This window comes from Stegastes partitus, unplaced genomic scaffold (genome assembly GCF_000690725.1).
Source record: "Stegastes partitus isolate 25-593 unplaced genomic scaffold, Stegastes_partitus-1.0.2 Scaffold1181, whole genome shotgun sequence".
Taxonomy (NCBI): Eukaryota; Metazoa; Chordata; class Actinopteri; family Pomacentridae; genus Stegastes; species Stegastes partitus.
Window position 1 is genome coordinate 106,102 of NW_007578912.1, and position 26,651 is coordinate 132,752.

Here is a 26,651-nt window from a genome sequence, read left to right on the forward strand (position 1 = left end):
ATATGAGCTTATACTTGCTTAAGATTCAGCAGAGACCTCGGCGCCTTTGACTGTTAGCCGTCAGGATTTCATTGGCCGGTGTTTGGTCTTGTCACACAGCTGAAAGATTAAGGCTGCCTCCCCAGACCGCCACCCCGAGAGAGAGCCAAAGAAAATTGCTGAGAGCTGTTGTAGCCAATCATCGCCGCTACAGATAAAATGAGGCTACAGTAGCAGCGACCAGCCAAAAACTTAATCTTAGCCCCTTATCTGTGACAGCGACATCCCCCACTAGAGGGCAAGTGGAGGGAAAAAAAAAGTGTGGTTTGGCCCCGTGGTGCCGGAATCGCTCAGGTGTGTGTTTGTGTTCGAAAGAGAGATCAAGGCAGGGATGGTTTCTAAGCGTGTCCTGTAATGCTTTAGCTGCTACCTTTCATGTTTTAGATGCAGAGATGGGTTGTATCATCAGGCGTTTATTCTCATCTCGGTATTAACTGGCTTTGTTCTGGTCCCCACCCCGCCCAACTCGTGTAGCGCGAGTATCAGCGACGCTCTCCGGCTCTATTAGGTGTGAGCAGGGAGCCGGAGGGGGCAGTAGGAGGGTTTGACACCCCATCATCTCGTCTGGGTCCTCCAGAGGTTTGGAGGGAGCCAGCAGTTTCCAGGCCAACCACTCAGCAGGGTTAATTACTGTACCAACCAGACGCCCCCGACCAGTGATCATCAGTGCCCTCATGATCCGCCAGCCACTCACTCACCTTTTTTTTTTTTAACGCTTACCTGAGTTTTATATCATGCAGTGCCTCCGAGACACTCGGAGTTCGCAGAGCTGTGCAGGTTTGGTCCCTGGGCGCCGCGATTTGAGGAGTGCAACTTTCTGCTCTGTTGCTGACAAGGCTGTTATTACCTGAGATAATACAGGAAAGGGAGGGAGAAAAAAAAACAGGGACAGCATGTCAGTCATCTTTTCCCTGCTCGCTGCATGTGGAGTTGACTCGAATGTATTAAAAACCTAATATATGTAGTTGCATCATTTGCACTTTCCTATGGATTTGCTATTGCTGCATTCAGAATATGCACCGTAGTCAGCTGCAGATGCTTCAGCTGTGTCAACCTCTACTCCATTTAGTAAATGAAATACAGTCGTGACTCGATAATCCGACACTAAATGTAAAACCTTCTTTTATGTCGGATAGCAAGGCTGTCGGATTGTCCAGATACAAGGAGGGCTTGATGCTTGAAGGCTCATTTGTTGGTAAAATTCATTGTTTATAGTTGTTATAATAACTAGTGTATTGTTAGAACACTTCGCATCGCTGGATTTCACACCTAATTGATCGCTTGTGCACGTTCTGGCCACTTCCACCCCGGGGGAGCTCTCCGAGCGGGGTGGAAGTGGCCGGAACGCACATTCCAGTTTAGTTAGAGGTCACAGTTGTGTTTCCACCGTCGTGGCGGCGGGGGGCGTGGCAGATACGCTCCACCGTTACCATCCATGTTTACTTCTGTAAACACTGAGCATGCTCGCTGCGTGTGATGTTGTCGTGTCCTCTTCTTCACATGCGGGACACTTTTGGGTCGTATGAAGTTCACACAGCAGATCACATACAAGTCGCGTTTAACTGGAAATGTGAACGACCTCGCAAAAAAAAATCGGATTTCACAAAAAAAATCCAAATTGAGCATCAAGTCCTGCAGTCTGAACGTAGCCAATCTGTGGGATTGTTCAGTCATATCACACGCCGTTTTCCTAAAATGTCATGTCCAAGGCTGTCGGTATGTTAAGGCTATTTTTAATGGGTTGCGTTCGTTTTCCTAAAAACCTGTCGGATAGCAAGGTTTTAGGATTGTTAAGGGTCAGATTATCGAGTCACAACTGTATAGCCTTAAGTGCCTTAAAACATTTAAATTGTTGATTCAACCCTTAAAATCTCATCTCTGTGTGTCAACGCTGCATATTTAGAAGCATTTCCCATTAAAAGGATCCCATTCCTGCATCTATCTCCACCCATCCCTCCCCACTCGCTGCAGCTGGAGCACACCAGCTCACCTACAACGCTGCTCAAACACTATAAAGTGGAGTAACGACTGATGCGACATTTCTAAGCTGGGAACTAATTGTGTTGAAAAATAGTGACACAGAAAGTCCCACCATTTGCTCATGATATGTCTTCCAGCATTTAAAAAAAAAAACAAACACCACATGGACACGTTAACAGATTGAAAAGTTGCAAATTACTTAAACAGCCTAAATCAGTAAATAAATCTTATATTTTGGGAAATATGTGCTCACTTCTTGCCAAGAGTCGCTCTCTCATCTATCCACAACATTAAAACCACCTGCCAACTACTGAGCAGGACGCCCTCATGCTGCAAAAACAGCTCTGACCAATGAGATTAACATGTGACCTCTGGGGGTTGGTCTGTGGTGGATGTTGGCAGTGGATCCTTTGGGTTCTGTGAGTTACGGTTTGGAGCCTGGGTGGATTGGACTAGATCAGGTGGATTCTCTGGATGTTTGTTCAGATTGGGATCTGGAGAGTTTGGAGGCTGAGTCAACGTCTTGGGCTCTTGGTTGTGTTCCTCGAGTCGTTCCGAAGCAGTTTTTGCAGTGTGGTGTGATGCATTATCCTCTCTGGGGGATACTGCTGCCCATGTGAGGGTGTGCTTGATCTGCAACCCAAAGTTTCCCAGCAGAACCGTTCAGTATAACGAGACGATCTGTCGCTGGTTTTAATGTTGTGGCTCATCAGTGTGTATAAAGCTATAGTTAGCAGCCTGTTAGCTTAGCTTTCTCTCTCTGCACCGCTACGCTGCACTAGCATGGTGCTCCACGTGTGTTTACCAGACAAATAAAGTGTTATCAAGCCTCATATCAAAGCAACAAAGGGAATAATTGTATTTTTGTACTCTGTAGTTTTCCTTGAAAGAACTCACAGCTGGAATATCTTTCCAGACTTATTCAAATGATGTGTAATTACATACTGCCTGCCCCGCTGCCTATGGTTCTTTCTTCCCTGAGACCCCCTCCCCCCTCCTCAGTAGTTCCCAGATTTTCCTCGTGGCAAAACTGAAACCGACTGCAACAACAACAACATGGCTCCCAAGGCCCTGCTGGGAAGCAGGGCAGGATGTTGGAGGAGCGAGAGCTTGTGGACGGCCGATAAGCAGAAAGGCCGCGCTGGGGGTCGGCATGTAGCCACGCCATACAGTCAGATCTCTATTAAGATAGGAGATGGTGGGCCAGTGAGATAAGAGCTGAGAGGACCTCGTGATGTGATATCAGTGATGGGGCAACAGCTGCAGACGCCACTGTCCCCAACCAGCAGGGGAACCGGGGTTAGACTGAACTTGTCCTGGCCGTCGGGACAGGGAGGTGGTCCTTAATTATGTCCATACAAATCCTAGTTATTTTGGAAATTCCAGACAACAGTTAATATCTCCAGCTAACTTTCAAGCTCACTCACTTTAGACACATTTTGTTGTGCTGTAGATTTAACGTGCAAATTGAACTGACTGGACATAGTTTAGAAGAACACATATCAGGTCTACAGGAGTCTACAGTCTGGTGAGCCATAGATCAAGGCAGTTGATCAGTCCCAAGAATAATTGTGAACCTGCACGAGTTGGGCCAAAACTGAGCCAACCGAGCTAGAAGAGCGTCTGCAGAGATTGGAGAACCTGCCAGAAGGACGAGCATCTCAGCAAAACTCCATCAGTGAGGTTTTTTTGGGGGGTTAGACAGAAGAAGAAAAGACATATGACGACAAGTCTGAGAGCATGAGGTAAAAGATTCCCAGATCAGATGAAACAGCTCTCAGCATTATGCGTGACGAATACGAGCCATTAGACACTATATAAATACAACAGGTTCTCACTTGTAACTCATTTAACAAATCTACGACACAATAAAATGTGCAAAAAGTGAAGGTAGCGACTGTTTGATAGGTTCGATTACATTCCACTGGTATCCATACAGATGACTGCAGTTCACCGTTGAAGGGACACTTCTGCTTTCCAGAATTGCCACGTTTTTTTTTTTTTTTTCCCTTCTTCTTGATTTTATTTGCTTCGAAAGAGCATTTCTTTAATCTCTTCCAAATACAAGTCCCTTCACTGTATCGGTTGCTGCAAGGCAAAAAAGATTAGCTCAGACGGAGATATTAATGAAAACATTTATTCAGGAAGGTGAGGCACTTGGGCTTTTTCATCAAAGTTCAGGAGTCTCACAGATCATTACAGTTCAGTGTTTCCTGTTCGCCCCCCGCTGAGATCGTGCCTTATTAGCCCTCAAAATGAGAAAACAGTCGCGGCATTTTTTTGGGTGTGATTTGTTTGTAGGACTTCACTGTATTTCCCAAAGAGCTGGACTGTTTTACCCCAATAACGTGGAGTTTCCTGTCTTAAGACGTGTGGCGGACACACGGGGATTTACGGTGCTCGGTTTTCCTTCACAACTGTGTTATCTAATCCCAACACTTGGAAGCAAATTATGTTTGAAATAACGAACCTGTGAGCACTGAAAACAGCAAACACTCACATAACTCCCTGCTCATTGTCAGTCCTCCTGGTTGTAATTGTCTAAATAAGTGACTTTTGCCATTAATACTCACTTTGCTCTGTAAATTTAGCTCTCTACATTAAAAAAAAGGTGACTTTTTAAGAATAATGCAGAAGAGTTCAGTAAATTACAAATCCCTCTGATGTGTTTGTTTTACCCAGAGTGCAAACCTGGATGCCTTTCAGAATAAAAGCCCTCCACCCCTGAGTAATTCATGTCTTTGTGACTATTTGGCATCTTTTTGCTCCCTTTATAGTCTTTAAGCTCATTTTGTGTCTCCTCGCAGATGTTTGGTTTCTCTTTCTCTCTGTTTTCTTTTCTTATCCACCTCTTTGTGGTTGATTTTCATGTTCTTTTGTTAGTTTTGAAGCTTTTTGGTTGTTTTTTTTGTCTGTTTTTTGGGTCATTTTGAGTCTTTTTGTCCTCTCAAACAAACACCGGATTGGATTTGTTTGGCAGATTCAGAATATTAAAAGATTCTCATCAGGAGTTTTTAAAAAAATATCAGGATATCCCTACGTTTCTCTCTCCATCTCACCTCAGACTATTGGTCACGTCTGTTACAGCTCGTCCCAGATGTTTTATGAAACAGAAGAAAGACAGGAGTGTAAAAACACCCCGATGTAAGGTATGTTGAGTTGCATCCGGTTCTTTAAAGCGTTTGTTTGCAGTCTGAGTTTATGTGGTGATCCTTTAACCGGCCGGTCCCTGATCCACGCTCTCACAGCTCTGCAGCTGTTTGCCAGACCCATTTCATACACAATTGGACCGCGATTTAATAGCCTGTGAAAGAGAGACAGACAGTACGGTGGAAAATTCCCCAGTATTTTAAATTATCCTTGAATATTCGAGCATTATCACTTTGTTGTAACGTTGACTTCTTTTTAACCATCGCCATCAATCCACCGGCGATAAGCAATGAACCGTTCACCATTATGCAGCTTGTTAGCAGTGTCCAGGCTGCGTAATTACCTGTGTCAACGCCAGCGATTGTCTTCTGTGACAGAGGATTCATCACTTTACGATTGCAGAGGTTGAATGAAGGATCTGAAACTCTTCGAGAAGTAAAACATTTTTACGTTCGTCACTGTCGCTCCTCGGATCGAATGTTTGCAGAAAGGAAATTAAAAATCCATCCGGCGTGATTAGAAAGACTTTAAACTGAACCAAACAATGTACGTAACAAAAACTCACTGATCAGTTTCAGTCATTTTTTAAAAATATCGCTCGTGTGAAAGTTGCAAAAATCACAAATTGGGTAAATCCATACATGCTTAGTCTACTTTGTTGTTTTCCTGCAGCTTTCTGCTCACTCACAGTGCAAATAGTGGACAATCCTGAGGTACACGAGTGCAGTATGTGTCGCTGACTGATGATATTGTCTAGACGACAACATGTGGACGGAGCAGCCACAAACAAGTTTTCAAACTGAAGGAAATTAATGACGAAGTAATTTGACCAAGATAATCTCATCGAGTCATTCATGACTTAATGGTGTTATTATTGTGCACATTTGCGGTTTAGATCAGAAGCCGATCTTTTGCCATGTTTACTGCAGCTGCTTGCATTTCAGTTCATACTCAGCACAAGATAAATTCAGCCAAGAATGGTGAAAAGATTTAAGTATGTGGGCATAAGCATAGGCTTCATTTGAACATTCAAGGGGACACACTGGGTCTGGGGACATTTAGAGTGTCAAACACTTTAATTTGTGCATTCAGGGGATTTTTTTAATGAACCAATTTGTGGATTTTCGGCATCAATTTATAATGAAACTGTCTTTATTTTCGTAATCAGGCACCAGGTGAAAATTTAAAATACAGCACAATATAATACTTTAATTTCTGAACTACTTTGAAGTATTTATTCTCTTGTAAATCAGCTTTTCTTTTCATCCCTTTCTTCTCCCTGCTGAGTCGACACACACCAGTTACTCTTCCGTCCTCTTTTGTCTTTTAATGTGAATGTGACACCTTTTCTCGTCCCTGGACTTTAATATCTAATATTTGCGTTTGAGCAAGATTTCTGCACATGTCTAAAACTTTCAGGACATTCAGAACATATGTGACACATCTGTGTTTTGGGCTTATTTTAATTTCTAGGAGTCTACCTCAGCTCTGACGAAAGCTTACTAAAGGGTTTGTAGGGGTTATTCTTACACTTGGACACATAGGGCAAAAGTATATTCTTTTTGTTGTTGTTGTTGTTGTTCAAACTAATGCATAACTCTCCATGACTCGAATGTAAACATAAAAATAATGTCAAAACAAATCAATATGGAGGCTCGGCAACAGTTGCTAAGAATTAAAGCTAGCTAGCTAGCTAGTGCTACAGCAAGCTAATATCATGCTATTGGCTTAATGCAGAGTCAGATAGTTAGCTTTAGAAAGAATATAATACAGTTTTTAATTCCTAGTTGGCTTCATATAACTCATATAAACAGCAATAAAAAAGTTTAAGTATGCATGTGCATATAAAAAAAGACAAATTGATACTTTAAACCTTTTTATATCAACATACCTCAAAACCATTGTGTTTTATTTCCTCAGAGCAGTAAAGTAATTTCAATGTTATTTACAGATTAGCACAACTGCTATCCTACACGACCTGGAATGTAAACTGCCTTTGTTGTGGCTCATATTTAACTTCCTACCCTAAAAAATGTCAAATCACAAATAAATAACAGTAGCAAGGAATTCAAGCTTGCTAGCTAGCGAGTGCTACAGGAAGCTAATGTAGCATAACGTATTAGCCTTACATGGTTTCAGCTAGTTAGGTTTTTAGACAGAATATAATACATTTTATCACTGGTTAGCTGTTATGTTATTTTATTGGATAATGCTGAACATAATTTATCAGAAACCAAACATTAACAAGAAATTAAATTTGATGTCAATGGGGAGCTTCTTTTGCATATTTATGCTAATCCATTTTCAGATTAGCACGGCTGCTAACACACAAGAAAGAGCCTGAAATGTAAACTGATGGAGGAAAAATGTTGCCTCCTCGGCTTACCTACATGTTCTTAATAAGTGCAGCAACAAATCATTTTCAGGTGGGATGCTCCTTGTTTGAGACACACCACAGACCCGCAGAGGGAGAAGCTGTGGACTGAAGGGGGCGAGGCTGGAGGAGCGCCGCTGTGTGTGTGTGTGTGTGTGTGTGTGTGTGTTGTTTGGCGGGCACATCATCCCGACTGGGCTGAGACGCGGCAGACCTCCCGCATCCTCCCCCGCATCCGAAAACCACCGCATCGCATCTGCAGGCACCGCGACGGGCTTTCACGGGACGCAGCATGTGCAGGAGTCAGTAGCGGTTCTCCGTTGCCCCGCTCCTCCCCGGTTCTCCCTCTTAAAATCTTTCGAGTCATTTTGTCTAAAGGATAATAATGATGAGGTAAGAGCTTCCGGTCGCCATTTTGCCGGTGTTTAACGGTTTGGGGAAGAATCTGCATGGAATAATTAGCCGCTGTTTGGACCGATATCGGTCGCAGGATGTCCAAGCGACATCGTTTAGATTTGGGTGACGATTATTCGTCGAGTAAAAAGAGGTCCTCCGATGGGTATGTAACGCTCCTCTCGGCTAATAGCTGCTGCGGTGTTTTTGATTGCTACAGGCTGTTTGTTGTTGTTGTATTGATGCTAACTAGCCGCGCTAACTCTTAACACATTCAGCTAGCACGTTAGCATCAGCGGGGATGGGAACGCGTGTTTAGTCATGGCAGAACAACAGGGGCTGTTGGAGGATAAGGTTTCCCTTCCCAGCTAACCACTTAGGAAACAGTTACCCTGCACTGGCCTGGTCTGGTTTACACGTGGCTAACGTTACATGCTAGCCGGTGCTAGCTTACGCGCTGCGCCTTTAATAGAAAGGTCACAATTTTCACAATATGTCATAATGAACTCTTGGTTGCTATGGCAATGCGCGTCTCAAGAATGAGTAAGGAAGTTTTGGAGCTGCATCACAGCACTCCTAATTAGCCTGGCTAATGTTTTTAGCCCTGTCAGGTGCCCCATCGTGACACTTCGCCCTTGTTTGGGATCATTTCGGGATCGCGGTGCCTTCATACGAGACCAGGCGCCTCTGAGAATACAAGCTCAGGGTCACCGCTCCTGCTCTGCGTTTGACATGCTCTGACCTTATGTGATGGTGAAGCATTAAACGGACGTCTCACCGCTTTAAATAAACAATGCATTGTGTAAATTATTCTAATTACAGTTCCGTGTGCACATGAATGAACGCTGGTGTTCTGCACAGCCAAGCACATGAATGCCAGACATGCTGACATCCAAACAGGATGTATGTGAGACTAGATGATGCACCCCAGCCCCAGGTGTGAGCTCATCTGTTGTAGCTACTGTAAAAAAGTAGCTTCATATCAGCTTGTATTGAAATATAAAGAAGTAATGTGTATTCATGTAAGGGAAAAGTTGGTGGTTTTGTGCAAATATAATACACCAGAAATGCTGATTTGACTTCCGGTGTTGGCAAAATTACTTTAAAACTGAGTTTATCTTTAGGAGCACCACTGATTAGGGTTGAAAGATTTGTGTTAAATATCTAATTGTGATTTTTCTGCCAGGTATTAAGATTGTTTCTTGCAATATATATTTTTTAAAGTCCTGCTTAAGTCCATAGATTTAATGTATATGAATTTGCAAAGCCATTGACCCGATAATTCAAACCCTGGGTTGCATGCGGTGGTGTGACCATGAGACACACGTTGATCATTGGGCCAGCATGAACAGAAAGCTTCAAATTAAATGAAACTGTAATAAATAAAACCGCATTAGTCTCGTGATTCAAATTGCAATCACAATTTGAATTCGTTTAGCTGTCGAGCCCTAATATTCACTGTGTAACAGATTTAAAACCTGATGGAGGGCGGCAAGAATGTGTGAAAACATTGGCTCAAACATTCTTAATTGCAGCCTTCGTGATAGGCTAATTTGATCATTTCAGATTATGTTTTTTTTTATTTGAAATCGATCAGTTGTTGTGCCCTACCACAGGTTAAACCTATGTGGTGGTGCAGCTACTAAAGCGAAACCCATTCACACCTTGCCATGCGCTCACATAAGCATTTGCCCTTTGTGCAGCCCGCTCCACTGCAGTAGTTGGCTGTTAACTACCGGCTGTAGCTTTACCCTAAAGTCAACACTGTGCCCAGTGTTTTGCAGCTATAAATAGTTCACATAATAGTCCGAATCTATTAGATGTACCTCTCAGCAAAAAGAGAGAAATCGCTGCAGACAATTAGTTTATTCATGACCTTTGCATGCTACACTTGATTAGACTGCTTTTTGCCACCGTGAACAAGGATGCGCAGTAACCTTTTCATGTTATTTCTAAGAGAAGAACTTGACATGGCTTAGCATTTGTGCACTGTTTGCTCCCTCTCTGAGAGTTTGACGGCGCGTTGTGGCGTCGTCGGAAACTAATTTGCTTTGTTTGTGCGGCAGTGTCTCGTCGCGTCTTAACCTTGAGCATCTTCCTCTTCACAGGCGTGACAGGGAACGGGACCGTGATGAAAGGTCGCGGGACAGGGACCGTGACCGGGATAGAGACCGTGACAGGGACAGAGATGTGAAGTCATCCGGGGTGCCCGCCAACCCAGCTGCAGGCGGTCTGGGCTTCCTCAAGCAGCCTCCCATACAGCTGCAGCAGCAGATCAACCCCTTCACCAACCTGCCCCACACGCCACGCTACTATGAGATCCTCAAAAAGCGGCTGCAGCTGCCCGTCTGGGAGTACAGAGAGCGCTTCACCGAGATCCTGATGCGAAACCAGTCCTTTGTGCTGGTGGGAGAGACCGGCTCTGGAAAGACCACGCAGGTAGAAAGAGGCAGAATATTTAGCGTTTTTACATTACAAGCAGTTAGCGCTCGCACCCCCCCCCCAAAAAAAATACATCTTCTTTAATGAATCGACTCAAATGTGTCAAATGAAGTGAAAGCTTGAAATTGGGTGATTGAAATTGGTATAATTATATCATTAAAAACAGGGTGGTTTGAACAGACGACGTGCTTTAAACATTTACTTTTCTGGAGTTGATTCCCAGTGTGTGGTTGTTAAGTTTTTGAGTTCTTAAAAGAGCTGGGTTGTTTTTTTTGTTTTCAAATTTGCAAGAGAGAAGATTAGAGTAAATCACTAGTTGGGCCTTTGCCTCCTCCTGAGGTGAATATAAACTATCTTCCAAACACTCCTTAAATGAAGTGGCGTAATCTGCTTGGATGATGCCGGAAAATATGCGCGCGCTTCACATTTGTTGTCGGTTTTTGAACGGCGCAGAAAAAACATTTGCGTGGTCAGTTTCACAAAGTCATCTGAGGTCACCAGGGATACATTTAAGTCTATTAATTATTAGTCTTTGTTAAAATTATGTTTACCCCCCCCAAAAATAAAAGAAAAAACAAATCTGAGAGGAATCGAAATCATAGTTCCAATGCAATTAATCACGCGGTCCGGCTGTGCATTCCACAGAAGGTATTGCTTTGATGAGGGTCGAGTCCTGTGAGTGCTAATAGCAGATTTTTAATATTGTCTCTGTAATGTTTATCTCTTCCAAACCAGTCATTGGCATTTTTGTACCTCTGATTGGTTGACATTTCAAAGACTGATAAGATTCGAATCATCTCGAAAGGGCAGTCATCCAAACCGTAAAGCTTAATAGAGTGAGAGTAAGACTTCGTAGCCAGCTGCTTCAGTGTTCAAGCGCGAGCATACCACCGGTGAAAACAGCGTGAGTTTAATCAATAACGGCTTTGCAGGACATAGAGCTGGTAGCAAAGCACATTCTAAAATCTCCCACTTTGCTAAAATGTCTCCATTCGTCTCATGTTTGCTGCTTTTCGCTCATTTGAAAACAGATCCCTCAGTGGTGCGTGGACATGATGCGCTCAGTGCCGGGGCCCAAGAGAGCCGTGGCCTGCACCCAGCCCAGGAGGGTGGCGGCCATGAGCGTCGCCCAGAGGGTCGCCGACGAGATGGACGTCATGCTGGGCCAAGAGGTGGGCTACTCCATCAGGTTTGAGGACTGCAGCTCCGCCAAGACCGTGCTCAAGTAAGACGGATGTTTTGGAAATCAAAGTTCCTTTTATGAAAGCCCACAGCTACGTTTTGACAAGAGCCTTCAGCAAGTTCTAATCTTCATTTCACTGAATCAGTAACACACATGCTGACGTGGATGAGCATTTTTGCACTGTTCAGTTTGTAGATGTAACTTATAAGTCGTCTCTTTCCTGGTGTTAAGTTCTTTGATTTAAAGCAGGTTTTATTCGATTATTGCATTACATGATAATAAAACCTTCCCGTGTTGTCGCTGCTCTCACAGTGTTCGCTGCCTCTCCCGTGTTCGCTCAGGTACATGACAGATGGAATGCTGCTGCGGGAAGCCATGAACGATCCCCTGCTGGAGCGCTATGGTGTCATCATTCTGGACGAGGCCCACGAACGCACTTTAGCTACAGACATTCTCATGGGGGTCCTCAAGGAGGTGGTCCGTCAGAGGTCTGACCTGAAGGTAAAAAAAAAAAAACAGCTCTTTGTTTATTCAGTGTGTTTGTATTTTTAGAATCCGGCACTGCAGGGCTTTTTAAAGCAGACAGATTCATTTTGCAGGTAATGTAAGTTTTCAAATACTTACCTGTCCAGCACCGCTTTATAGGTGTTGCATTTGTTTCCGCAAATGTCTCCCTGTAAAGCACTGTTAAAGCCCTAAACATTACTTCCCCCCCCCCCAGGATAAATTCAGTGGCAGTCAGTGTTTATGTCCCTCTTCTGTCACTCCTCTCTTTTGTCACATTTTTCTGACAGCGTCCCCGTGTCTGACAGCTGTGTATGTGTTGAAATGTTGCTGTTAGACTCCGAAAAGCACATCTATTCTGCGGCACAGCAACAGTGGAGATTGCTCCCAGAGTCATCCCCCCATTTTAAGCCAGTCAACCAAGAGGAGAACAGAAACACGTCTGCGTGGATGGGAGCGTAGAGGCAGGCAGAAGTTTTATAGGCTGGAGTGTGCCAGACATAATTCTCATAAAGCAGATGGATAATGACTAGTTGTTTGTCAGTGTGGAATCAAAGGTTAGATTGTTGTTCGCGGAGTGTTAAATGAGGTCTAGGTTATTGGGAATGATCATCCACCCACAACCCTCTATCTCCTTCATCCCTATCGCCTACCAAATTTGAAAGTTTAATTTGCCTTGATTAAGAGCAATTATGATGTCTTGCAGAGCGTAAAGCGAAATGCAGGGATGCTGGCCCCTGAAAATGTTTGAGATTGAAAATGGGAGACGTGTTTCCCATCAGAATCCTAATGCACTCTATCTAATGACTCTGTAGAGAACATTGTGTACCCAACATCAGGAACAAGGACTGTCATAGCTCTGTGTAGGTCAGTGACTTGGATTGTAATGCCAAGTTCTACATTATAGACACCAAGCTGGGTCCGCGCCAGCACCCTCACCCTAAATTTTAATTCCGGCCATTATCCCTCCTGCGTAGGGTTTCGCGCTCTTCATCTATCGTGTATTTGGTTGCACCCTTGTCTGCTTAGTATGTGTCCTTATCGCCAATCATCATCAAGCCATATAAAATGTGAACTGATTCTTCACTTGAGTGCTCACTCGCATAATCGCTGCAGTCATTTACACTCTGCTGTCTTTACTTTTATTTTTATCTTTACTTTCACCTCTTTTATGAATACATTGTACCTCACAAACTCCACTATCTCTCTCTCTGTTGTGTGTCCTTCATTGTTCAGGTCATTGTCATGAGTGCGACGCTGGATGCCGGCAAGTTCCAGGTGTACTTTGACAACTGCCCGCTTCTAACCATCCCTGGACGCACGCACCCAGTGGAGATTTTCTACACGCCGGAACCAGAGCGGGACTACCTGGAAGCAGCCATCCGCACCGTGATCCAGATCCACATGTGCGAGGAGGATGAGGGGGACGCTTTGCTCTTCCTCACCGGACAAGAGGTATGACTCTACAGGCTTATAATGGCGCTGTGTCGTGGATTGCATGTGTTGTTGCTGTTGTTGGTATTGTGTAGTTATTTTATCTTCAGAGACACATTTATCAGCATCCATCTATTATCTATACACGGCTTAATCCTCACTGGGGTCGCGGGGGGCTGGAGTCTACCCAGCTGACACCCTGGACAGGTCACCAGTCTATCACAGGGCTACACTTAGAGACAGACAACCAAGCATTCTCACCTACGGACAATTTAGAATCACCAATTAACCTCAACATGCTTTTGGACTGTGTGGGAGGAAGCTGGAGAACCCGGAGAGAACCCACGCTGCACAGGGAGAACACGCGACCATCTAGCTGCGAGCCACCTTGCAGCCCACATTTATCAGCAGCTAATGATTATTATAGTTCTCTCTCTGTTATCTTTGTTGGAAATTTTTTTTTTAGAGCCCAAAATATGACAAGCCCAAAACACAATCTTAGCCAGTTTGCTAATAAATGTGCAGCAAGTCCTCACTTCTCATGTGAGAACCTCGAACTGTTTGATATTTGTGCTTCATCAAAATGGAAATGATTCGTCGATTTTATCTTTCATACATCTCCAAAGTGAAGAGTTTGCGTATTAATCTAATTACGCCGATGAGTCATGCGGTGTCATGAGCCCACACACGTGCACTCTCTGCACAGGAAATTATTAATCCTCAGATTGATAGATGTTAACGCGGTGACTGTGCCTGTTCGGGAACTACCAGGATTTGTGCAGCGAGTGGGGGGGAAAAAAAAAAACGAGGAGTGACCCAGATTCTGCCCTTCCCACAAATCTCTGAAATTAAGTCATTTATTATTTTTTTTCCCTCCCTGCAAATGTTGTCCACTGATGTGTAATGGAGGGCAGGGTCCATGCCCAAAGTGATGAATTTGGTCACAGCTGGGTGGACACACACACACACACACACACACACAGAGAGAGAGAGAGAGAAAAGCATCCACAAATGTTTCAATCTCCTGATCACTGGACAGGAGAAGCCTGTCAGATCCAGCGGTGCCTGTGTTGGTGCGATTATCCTCTGAGCACTTTGACAAAATGGTGTTGGATGCCACGTGATCACTTCAGGTTTCTTGTCATATACGTTTAAAAGGCGCAGCTGCACATTTGCATGCACGCTGACGGGTGTATCTGCCTCGGCTTCCATTGCATTTGAATGCACGGCTTTTCTACGACAGTAAACCTGACGGCTTGTGGTTGTCGAGGAGAACGCAGTGACGCGTTGGACCTCATGTTAGCATCCACACCTTTTGTTGGGCAATACTTCCTCGACACAAATGATCCGGCGTCGCTGTGGTTTCCCCGATCACATTTTGTGACGGGCTGTTTATTAGCAGTAATTATTTGTCACTCAACAGCAGCTTGACTGTCAGAGTGCACCTACGTCACTTTTCATTTCTCAAAGCAGGATCAATATGCGGCTTGTTACAAACAGGATAAAGTCATTGGGGGGACATGGTGTTTGAAGTGGTCTCCTTTGAGGACTGGTAATTGATTTTAGATTTAGTGGTATCCCAGCTGCTTGGATGACCAGAAACATTAATAGTCACTGCTATGAATGAGTAGGAAAGTCTGGGATATTTGCAGGCAACGTGTTAAAGATTTTTTGCAGTTAGATGTAATTTGTTGATTTATATTCCACCCCCCCGCACTGTGTCAAGCTACAGCATTACTGAGAGCACTCCCACGGTGAGTTCATTATCACCCCCTCGTAATTGGGTTAAAGAAGTTAATGTGTGGTAGGTCTGGCAGAGATGGTTGTTCAAAGGGTGCAGCAGCACGCCCCTCGAGCGCTTCTTAACCTCTTCAGTCTCCCAGCAACTTTGATGTAGACTAATGATTGGGAGGCAGATCCATAGCAAAGCCATAGACTCTTTTTATCTGACGGTTTAATTTATAACAGACGAAAGCAAACGCACAGGACCGTGTTCCTCTCTCTTCCACAGTTTTTCTGTGAGATATTTTCCTTCCACAAACAAATAGAACTGAAGCACCAACTCCAAACAAGAAAGTCGAAACTTATCACAGCTGTCGAGCAAAGATAAGTCCTAATATTTAAGCTTCCCCCTCAGCAGCTAACATCAAAACATGAGGATTGGCGGGGGGGTTGTTTGCTAGTCAAGAGGAGTCCCTAAATGTGTCGGTTATTAGCTTGGCTGTAGCTTATTGCTTCTGGGGTCGCAGGGAGAGCTGGTGGACAGGTTCCCGACACTGGCCAACTGCCCCTATGTGTGTACATACACGCACACACACATTCTGTCTTTATGTCCCTAAGGGACAGACAGCCAGCTTGCTTCCAGCGCTTTGGCAAAGAGGTCCATTTTTTTTCCTCCATGGCAGCTGCTGCATCCAGAGGCTTGATAGGCTATTAATACTGAGGCTAATTTTACCAATCCATTCAGATTTACCGTTTTCCACTTGTCAGTGTGTTGATTAAGAGGCACATGGCCATCAGCGGGGTTTGACTTAATGCGATGAACAAGGGGACAAACAGGGCTAATAACACACTTGCAGTCCAGAAGGAAAACAGGAAACATCACTGTGGTAGTTTCTCATGTCAAGGCAAGTGCGGCTTCACACAGTGGTACAAATTAAGCCAGTTTTAGTCATGCTGAAACTAATTTAAGCACAGTGTGTTTTAAGGAAGGTAAACAAAAAGAGTCTTCAGTGTGCCATTTTGTTGGCCGACTTAATGATCGGAAGAATGCACGAGGAGCTGCGATGTAGCCGTTTGTGTGACATTAAGCACAGCAGAAAAATAATTGTGGGATCAAAGAACCTGTTCATCAGTGCCTTCGCTGGCGCTGCATTGCTCCCTTGGGCCTGCAGGTGGTGCAACAGCATAGGCTGTAATGTGACACGGGGAGTAAGTGCAGCTTCACGAGGATTAAATGATTGTTGTTGGGAAAAATAGGAAGAATGGTTCGTAACAGTGGGAGTTGCTTAGAAATGAAATGCTGTATTCCTGAAACTCCTTAAAACTTCCAGTAATAATGAAGAAATAAAAACGTATATGTGCGTATAGAGGTGGGTGAAATAGACCAACTTTTAGTATGTTAGTGAGGCAAGGGGGACGCTGTGGAATATGTATATTTAGTACAGTTAATATTGCATTCTAATCAGCCTTTGGAGAATAGGCCCTAACGCTGCGCTCGCTATCATTCTTTCTTATTCCGGCTGCTACTCAGGGCCTCTGTCTGTCTGCCAGCCCACCGGCTCTAGAACGTTCAGCTTCGCTAAACTGATCTGCCATGATTTGCCGCTGGTTATGCATCAGTGCTGCAGTCTCATATCACATTCCCCCCCTACAATACTGCACTGTGGAATAATGAACCTTGTTTGAGTCTGTCTGGCTCTGTGTGTGTGCGCCTTCTGAGCGTGCGCGTCCATGTTTTCCATGATTGCTGCATTTGACAACAGAGCCACAGGGAGCTCAGCAAAGCATACTGCAGTCCAGGTTTAATTTCCTCCGTCAGATGGAGCGATAGTTAGAACAAATGTACTGTAGCGGGGAACCACAGTTTCCCCGGCTGCCTCCTCTTGCCTTCCCCCTATCATCCACGTTCGCCGCCATTGTTTATCCAGGTGTTGTTCAGAACCTGTTTGATTTTCGCTGTTTGCATACACAAGTGGGCGCTCCGGATTAATTGTCGCGCTTCCATCTTTCAGGAAATTGACGAAGCCTGCAAGCGAATCAAGAGGGAAGTCGACGACCTGGGGCCCGAAGTCGGCGATATCAAAATCATCCCGCTGTACTCGACGCTGCCTCCACAGCAGCAGCAGAGGATCTTCGAGCCACCCCCGCCCAATAAACCAAACGGTGCCATCGGAAGGAAGGTATAGCTGCCCTGTTGCTGTAAAAACACAGAGGGGGAGGTCGAAGCGGGGAGTTTGAGGGAGAGGGCAAGTGAAGAGAAATTGAGTGCGGTCGGTGTAGAGAGGCCAGATGGGGAATAAGGTGGGTAAAGTAAGAGAGCTGGAAGGTAGGGACTGAAACTTTTTTCCCTTTCTCAGCTCTAGCGCAGAACTGACTCACACAACATATGCTGCTTTTGTCAGCATGCGATTCTCTGCTCTAAATTATAACTGGGGTATTACTCACGCCCTCTGAGCCTGAGGAAAGTACTGCATTCTCAGTCATTTTTATCTTTCCACTACATTTGCACAGCCACCGCCGCGACTCAAAAGAGGAGGCCTAAGACCTCCGCTGTCCGAAACCGCGCGAAAAAGGCGCGCATTGTACGAGCTGACCAAAAGCAGGACTCCTCTCGCCGCTCGTTGTAAATCTTCCTCCAGTCACTTAATCTCAAGAGGAGCGAATGATCCTCTCATTGATACAGACGCGACAGAGTTCCTCCTCTCGCGTGTGACAGTTTCTATTCAGATGGGCTCGTCACCAGAGTAGCGGCGCCACCTGCACTGTCACACTGTTGGCCAGAGATCTGACAGAATATCGGAATATCATCGCTGCCAGTGAATGAGCAAACATTCACCCCCAAACATCTGATAGGGGACGGTGTTGATGAATGACTCATTGCTACAACCCCTCTAATTGACGCAGATCAGGCTGACATATGAGCAGTGAAAATATTTATGGGCTGTCAAAGTTAAACACATTGTGATACTTTAAAAACGCTCAATTCAACCTGGATTTTGTGACTCCGCTGTGGAAATCTTTGTAAAAAAAAAAAGTCGGCACTTAATTGCGGTTTTAAGACGTAATAGTCGACACATAGTGCAAGTTTTTTGGATCAAACACACCCTCTCCCTTTACTGTCCTAAGTCTTATATCTTCCTCGGGGCTTTCTGTTTGGGCGAGCCGTGTGTGTGCTGCTCGGGCTTAAGAGGCTCAGCATTCTTAGTATTTTGATTACCCAATATTGGATAAGATCTTTCTCAAAAGTTCAAATATCATTCCCAGTGTTTGCCTTTGCTGTTCAAAGGGGTGTTTACATGGAACTCGGCCATGGTTGCGTAGGGGCAGGCTTTAATATTACTCGGCTGTGAGTTTGTGCCCCCGTCAGATCCTTTCTGTCAATCTGACGGCGTCGGAATGTGTCGGCTTCACGTCTGAAGGAGCACCTCGGTGGCTTTTCAGCAGAAGGCGGGGCATCACGAGCGACGTACCTCAAGTTCTGTGAGTCGATTTAGGGATGCTTTTACCACGTTTTAGCCCAACAGTTTCACATCTACGACAAACTGGTTATATATAATTCTTTCGAGTGTATGCTGCAGTGATGACCAGATTACTGGGACTCACCGGTAATGAAGGTGAGAAAACGTGCTGCAGTTTAGTTTGTTGCTTCCGACTGTTTGTAGGAGTCTTTCCTCTTAGTTTATAGCTGCAACATCAGATAGCATAAAGATCCATACTCGTGTCTCCAAAGTTGAATGCATTTATGTGTGTGGACGTCTGTCTGAATGACAGAATGCCGTCACTTTAACAGACTCCTGAAGCCGTCAATGTTACAAATCTGATGTCTGAAATCTATACGTAGGTCTCGTGTTAGAGTTAAAAATGATCCGCTGGCTGTGAGCTTCTTGAACATTGATGCCATTACTTTCTCATGTAATTTGCTGATCTGAACTGTTAACCCACCCGCCGCTTTTCGCTTCAGAACGGCCCAGTTTACGTCCCTTTTTTTTTTTGTCCCCGGGACCGATTTGTCAGGTGCTTGTTGAATCGGTGGAGGTGGCATCTAAAGTTGAAGTAAATGTGCTTCTCTTCAGCGACTGACTGAGCGACTCATCAAGTGAAAAATGCAGAGATGTCACCCAAGCCAGCCCAAGAGGAAGTAGTGAAAAAGAATTAAGGTTCACCACATCTGCCGCTATGCATGTTAACGACTGCATTAGGCACCCCTCAATTAACATAAAGCGCCAGCTCGTCATTGCTCTCTTTCTCCTGGAAAGCCACTGATCTTCCATTTTTGAACAGTTTAATCATTTAAAACAAAGGCAGGAATTGACTAATTACAAACAAAGACTATAATCTCACTTTGCTTTCCAGCGTCTGAAAGATTGCCTCTAATAAGTGCGCTGTGATGAGTGTTGGGATTGTTTTTAGCATTGTCATGTTTGGAATATTCCCTCAAACGCCACTTGCGATTCTGCCACGTATCCATTTCAATAAGCTTTGAGCGTGGGCGCGTCGACGCTGCTCCAGGCACGTTCTTCTTCTTCTTCTTTTTTTTTTTCCCTCAGTCAAGGGAAGGTTGTATTTGTCAACAAGACTGCGTTTCCCAGCAGGGAATGTAAAAGATGGCCCGTGTTAGCTATAGTACTAGCTCTCCTGCAGGTAATAACCCAGAAATAACATGCAGAGATGATGCTCTAATGATATTACTGATGAAGAAGCCAGTGCAGCAACAGACTGGAAGGAGCCAGCCTGCGTTCAGTGTAATGGCCCTAGCCTGGATAATCCTTCAGAATCAATGCAGTCAATGAGGCCACCCATATGATCATGAAATGTGAGAGGGTGTCATGTGTGGCATCTGCCGGAGCACTGAGTGTGTCCCCAACATGCAGGATGGCAGCAACCTCCCCGAGTCCTTTTGTTGTTTTGTTTTTTTTAAACTGGACTTCCAAGCCTTTCATTCCTTGCTGGGATGTTGGTCGCTGGCATATAGTGTCTGTCATGAGACACTGTCTGATAGCCTGGTCAGTGTTGTTTTTGGCTCGCGACTTTAATTCCAGGCTGCCACTGTGGGTAATTGGTTTCACAATTCCACTGCAGGAACAACCCATCACCTGAAGTTTTAGAAACCGTCTGAGAATATTGCCTTTTTTTTTTTTTTCTTTTCCCGAATCCTGAATCACAATCCATTTATCCATTATCTATACACCACTTAATCCTCACTAGGGTTGTGGGGGGGCTGGAGTCTATCCCAGCTGACTCAGGGTGAAGGCAGGTTCACCTGGACAGGCCACCAGTCTGTCACAGGGCTACACTTAGAGACAGACAACCACTCACATTCACACCTACGGACAATTTTGAATCACCAGTTTACCTCAACATGTTTTTGGACTGTGTGGGAGGAAGCCGGAGAACCTGGAGAGAACCCACGCTGCAGTGAACATGCAAACTCCACGCAGAAAGATCCCGGGTGTCCTCACCGGGATGCGAGGCAATGATGCTAACCACTGAGCCGCCTTGCAGCCCTGAATCACAATCCCTCCCATAGATTTTGTTTTTCTTACCTGATCACATGACTAGGTGGGCTTATAACTACCTGAATACAAATCCTGCCACATCAGCTGAAAAGTAAAGGCCCACATGTCTACATCATGTTTTCACTCTGGTTTTACAAAGATATAAGTGGAAGTGGTGATTTGTGTCTCTGACGCTTTGAAGCTTCTTTAAGGATGTTGGTGCACTCGCTGTCTTCCATTTACAAATGAAGTCAGACGATCAGTGCACCCGTTGACCGCCATTCTAAATGTGTCACAACCAGTCGAGTAAGAAAGTTTAAACCATGCTGGGTCAGCTTGCATGTGGTGTGATCTGTGCGGTTTCTCTGAAAAGCCGATAACATGCTCAATCCAAATCGACAGATCATCATCAGATCAACCACTTCTGCCATCGAATACCAGCTTCTTCTCTGAGTTTTCACTGTGTCCAGCATGTAAAGTCCTTCTCTGTTTGTTTCATTAAATGCATCACAACCCATCATTTTTATTATGATCTTATTTCATTTGCATTTATTTTTCCCCCCCTACGCTTTCAGGTCATATGTTAAATCCTCCACTTCTGGTGCATTTCATACATTTCTCACTCCACTGTTCTCCGTTGTTGTGTGTTGTTTTTAAGTGTTAAATGGTGGTTATCACTGTGTCTGTTGTACTCATCTTTCCAGTGATGCGATGATACATCTACTTGACCTCTCACCCTTGATGGCACTGCCAGCAACCCAATACCTGGTGCTTTATTTATATGAGAATTAGCTTCAGGAACTTGCTGCAAAGCAAACGACGTGAGACAATGAGAAAAACCAACCGGATGCGCGATAACCGTTACGTGTTAGCATTTAGGTAAATTCCTGCTGTGGAAGTAGGCCATGAAATTGCCTTCCGCCTTTGAACCGAGCAGTTGGTCTGGTATTTCGATAGCCGTTGTTATTATTGGTTGTCTGTCTAAATTAAGTAGCTCCCATTTGTCACGGAGTGCTCTTGCCAGTCACATCTAGATGGCCAAGAACTGGATGTATAAGAAAGCAGCCATTTGCCAGAGACTGCTGTCTGATCAGTTTCATACCAGCATTTATTGCCATCGCTTCATTTGTCGAGCGGAATACTAAGGGGAATGTGCCTTTCGACAGGTGAATTACTCGAGGTCAGGGGCTGAATGAGGGGGGGAAAAAAGGCCCTCCCTGGCATTAATAACTAAACAGTCAGGCATTCTCAGGCTGGAGAGAAATCCTCGCTTAAAAGGTGGGATTTAAAAGTCTCTAAGGCTCACAGCTTGAAGACAGCTGAAGAGGCACGGCTACAAAGGAAGTGTGTCAAGTGTGCAAAATTGGTTCTGTGGACCTGTATCAGCAAAGACTACAGAGAACTGTTTGGTTTTGTGCTTGGCATTTTATCACGAGGACTACCAAGGAGGCAGGCGGCTAGCGCCAGAATGACTGCTTAGGTCAGCCTCCAGCTTCCTCCTGTCTCGATACGTGTCGAGCAAGTGAGCAAGTAAAAAGATTTCAAAGTGTGGAGAGGCATTTTTCCAAACACCCACTTACATATTGAGCTATGACACAGGAGCAGCAGTTGCCAGTGGAGCGGGCCGCGACCCAGCCGCCACAGTCTCGAGCGCCTTGATGAATTTAAAGGGTTCCTCTGTCCAGCCAGTTCCCACCGTTATATAAGGAGGACTCACCCTAGCGGCGGTCAAAGTTCGCATGAGAGCAGCTGCAAATCTGTCTCACCCTCCTCCCCTCCTTCCTCTCCTCTGGTTTGTGGAGATGCTGACAGGGAGAGACCCACTGGGTGATGTGACTCATTGGATGTTTTTTTCCCAGCTGTCATTTCTCATGGACATTCCTGCTATAGGGGATAATTGTAATAGATGAAGATGTGAGAGTGGGTACAGTTCCCCCACTGGTATTGTGCTTAGAAGCTGTTTTCCCCTTTTTTTTCCCCCTCATGCACTGTTTTTCTGTAAAAAGACAATAAGGGGATAAAATTAGGTTTGCGATTATTGTGATCCACCTTGCTGTGTGAATCATCTGCTCTGGGCTTTTCTGTGCAAGCTTTCATGTTTTCCTACTTCATGCTGAAAGGTCATCTTTTATATGTGTTAAACTGTTTAATCTGCGCCACCAATAATCTCTTGCTACTTTGGAAACACTATAATAATCTGTCCAGTGATCAGATCAGTGACTTCCACAAAGTCTCAAGCTAAATTTAGTGCAAACATTCGCCGTGCCATTTGCCTCCGGTTGTGTTCGAAGCAGCCAGCATCGCAGAGCGTCAGCGCCGCGCACAGTTGGCATGTCGGCGGACAGCAGCGTTCCAAATAGCAGAAGACATGTCCCGGGTCCTCGTGATGGATGTACAGCCGCTCTCGTTTGGGGGAAGAAAAGATGCTCGAGTGAAAGCGGTAACCGTCGTTGAGCTGGCGGTGTGTTAAAAAGCAGGCCACCTAGGAGGAGCCATTACATCAACTGTTTTCTGTGGGTTTTGAAAAACTCTGCGCAGAGCTTTCCAACGGAGGGAAGCTGACATCTCAACAAAACCAGAACCACGCTGGGGACAGTCGGATAGAAGCTCCAAACACACAAATGTAATGTGTTTGGATGGGACCCAAGCCGGCTCCGTGCACAAATAACGTTGATAACACGTTGAGATGGATTGGAGAAACGGTTTCCTGTTGGGTTGCATTAGAGTGTGTGCAAACATCTTCTTAAGTCAACGGACATCTATCTTTTTGTTTCTCCTTTGTTTAACCCTCTGAACCCCCCAATTTTTATTTTTTCACCCCTATTATCACATTTTTCCTCGCTGTGGGCTCATTTTTACTTTCATGTCAAATCCTCTCTCCTTGAAACGGCACGACCACGGCTAGAACTCTGAAACGTCTTTTGTGTAACATAACAATGCCATAAAGTCACACATCATGATAAAGAAACGAAGTAATTTCCTCGATTTCCTAGAGTACAAAATTATTTTATAAAAAGTGGAATGAACATGTAGTGACCTGTTCACAGCTGAGTCAAAGAGAGCACTTTTTTTGTCGTTTTTTTTTTACACAGTCTGGTTATTTCTAAATGACGTGTAGAATAAATTGATTTTCATGAGATATTCTGATTTTAAGGTTGGATTCAGTTAAGCTTCCTCTCAAAACAACACATAATGGGCGCCGCGATGGCTCAACTGGTTGAGCTGGCGACCCATGTACAAGGGCTATAGTCCCCGACTCGGCGTTTATGGGTTTGAGTCCCGCTCATGGCCCCATCCTGCAAGTCCTTCCCCCACTTTCCTGTCCCTGTCTCTCGACAGTTCTACCTAATAAAGGCAAAAAGGCCAAAAAACAACTTAAAAATCTCCCAACACATCACAGATGAGTTCTTAAAAGACCGTCAGAAAGCTGAAAATCTGATGATTGCTTCTGTTTTTAGTTTCTAACTCTGGTAAATTGTGTAATTTTTTTGAGGAAATCATGTCTTTAAAAGCCACAAGTAGGTTTTTAGGGTTCAGAGGATTGAGAATCACTGATTCCTCAACTGTTTGACTATATTGTCCAGATAAAAGGGCAACAATAAAACAAACAAACTAAAATGGATGCACTTTTGTTGAGCGTTTTACAAACTGCCTTGATTCTTGAATTTTCCAAATAGCTGTTTGTTTTATATAAATACCTGAACTCGGCTAAAGATGCGAGCACCAGAGTCTCTGTTTTTTTTCTCCGTCCCTCCGAACAGCCCGGGTGGATCACGTCTCAACCCGTGTTCTCGTTCCCGCAGGTCGTCGTGTCGACAAACATCGCCGAGACGTCCCTGACCATCGACGGCGTGGTGTTTGTAATTGATCCCGGATTTGCCAAGCAAAAGGTTAGCTTCCCTTCTCTCCTCACCCACCCCCATCTTCTCCCACCACTCTTTATCAGCTGCGATCATCTGCGTCTGTTGCCTGAGAATCCCCAGATAAACACAGCGGCGCACACCTGACAGCGGCAAAGATGGAAAAGCCTGTTATTTATTCCTCTGACATTTCACCAGCCTGGAGCCAAGTCATACACATGGCACAGAAAGAGATTATATATGCGCCGCGGTGGATTGTGTGTATGTGTTATTGTACATTTCTTGTTAGCCGGTCTTGTATTTAGTAGATTTGTGGATGTTGGTATTTGCTTAACTACTTCCTTTTGACTTCGTTGATTTTTTTCTCATTTTATTTTCTATTTGCTTGAAGTGTAATTCACGGATCTGTTTTCCTCTCAGGTGTACAACCCTCGCATCAGAGTGGAGTCTCTTCTGGTTACAGCCATCAGCAAGGCTTCAGCCCAGCAGAGGGCAGGTCGCGCCGGACGAACACGCCCAGGAAAATGTTTCCGCCTGTACACAGAGAAAGCTTACAAGACAGAAATGCAGGTAAGAAACAGTTACTACATTTCGGACGAGACATAAACACGCGATTGATTCCCGTATCGTTCCTTCTGCAGCTTCACGAGCGCTTTGTTTTCCCCCAGAGCAGCCTTCGAGCTGGAAAAGCTTTCTATTATGCAACATTTGCTCTTAGAACTCCTCGATTCCCAGTTCAGCTGAGTAACAACGCCAACATCGTGGTGCTAATCCACACCTTTATAACCCGCGTTAACTACGCAGCCGCCTTGCGACAAACGGACCTGCGGAGGCCCGGCTCTCCGCTTTAACAGGCCGACTCCTTCACATCACGCCGAGCGGCCAAGGGGAATTACTTTTTTTTTTTAAACAAGTTAAATTGCCCTTCGGACGCCCCAGACTGCACGTCTCTGCTCAAGCTGACATATGAGTGATGCACGAGTAGATAATAAGCACCCTGACTAATGCATTTTGAATTGTTCCTCTGGCTTCTTGTGTGCCTTTTAACCGCCACAGGACAACACGTACCCAGAGATCCTGAGGTCTAATCTGGGCTCCGTGGTGCTGCAGCTGAAGAAACTGGGTATCGATGACCTGGTGCACTTTGACTTCATGGACCCGCCAGGTTGGTATTAAGAGACGGACCTTTATTTACCTTCTGAAACGGTTTTCTAGTCTCGATGTTCAGTGTTCTGCATGTTGTTTTTGCTTTATTTTAAACAACCCATTCAATGCTTTTACCTTTTTTTGTAATTACTTGTTTGTGTAGCAGTTAATTGTTGGCAGTGTCCAGAGTTTTAAATTGCCTTTGCGCTCACAAGGGATTCACAGGAAACAGGCTGAGTTTAACTAGTCTGCGTATTGAACCAACTTGCCTTTTCTTTAAGTCCTGACAAATCAGCTGCATACGTGACTCAGACGTTGCTTAAATATCAAATACGAGCTGGATTAATGATGATTGTGATCGTGTGAATCGGGACGAACGCGGCAACAAATGGTTCTGAAATCAAGCAACATTTAGCTCAAGTGTCCTTTTGATGTATGAAATCAAATCTGGGTTGGCTGCGTCACTTGGGAGCTTGGAGGAGAAAGGGAAAAAAAAAAAAAAAAAAATGGGAGCTTGGAGGAGAAAGGGAAAAAAAAAAAAAAAAAAGCAAAGAAGGGATCTTGGCAGACATCAAATAATACATGGTGAATGTTTGGAGATTTGAGGATATGTGCTCTGACAGACATCGACTACACAGTTGTATTTTGCAATTTTTATGAGCAGTCTGCTTTAAGTTTATGTTATCGCCGTTCAAAGTGAGGAATGAGTGATGTGTGGAGTTTGTGTTCCAGCTGATCAGTCGCTTTATGCGCCGGCTGTCTCTTGTTTCTCGTATTACATCTGAATCACGTCGTACGTATGCCAGAACACACACCTCGTCTCACTGAGGCGCCAAGTTATGGCATTCTCCAGGAGAGTGTGTGTTCCTACATCTTCCAGAGACCACCCCTCCTTTCCCTATCCTTAACCTCCCCCCTCGCTCCCCTCC

At 44.7% G+C, this 26,651-nt stretch overlaps 1 protein-coding gene across 2 annotated transcripts in view; it reads left to right on the forward strand.

The window, feature by feature from the left end:
• The first annotated feature begins 7,777 nt into the window (after window positions 1-7,777).
• Window positions 7,778-26,651, forward strand: part of LOC103368637 (putative pre-mRNA-splicing factor ATP-dependent RNA helicase DHX15) — a 26,962-nt gene continuing 8,088 nt past the window's right edge. The window contains exons 1-9 of one of the 2 annotated variants that reach the window (XM_008297058.1): window positions 7,778-7,936; window positions 10,045-10,375; window positions 11,410-11,603; window positions 11,903-12,062; window positions 13,302-13,520; window positions 17,234-17,401; window positions 24,520-24,606; window positions 24,997-25,146; window positions 25,633-25,741. In XM_008297058.1, coding sequence (XP_008295280.1) covers window positions 7,929-7,936; window positions 10,045-10,375; window positions 11,410-11,603; window positions 11,903-12,062; window positions 13,302-13,520; window positions 17,234-17,401; window positions 24,520-24,606; window positions 24,997-25,146; window positions 25,633-25,741 — 1,426 coding nt within the window. In that variant the 5' untranslated portion in view covers window positions 7,778-7,928. Of the gene's footprint in view, window positions 7,937-8,034; window positions 8,103-10,044; window positions 10,376-11,409; window positions 11,604-11,902; window positions 12,063-13,301; window positions 13,521-17,233; window positions 17,402-24,519; window positions 24,607-24,996; window positions 25,147-25,632; window positions 25,742-26,651 lie in introns of those variants that run through there. The other variant, XM_008297057.1, reaches the window with a different exon arrangement.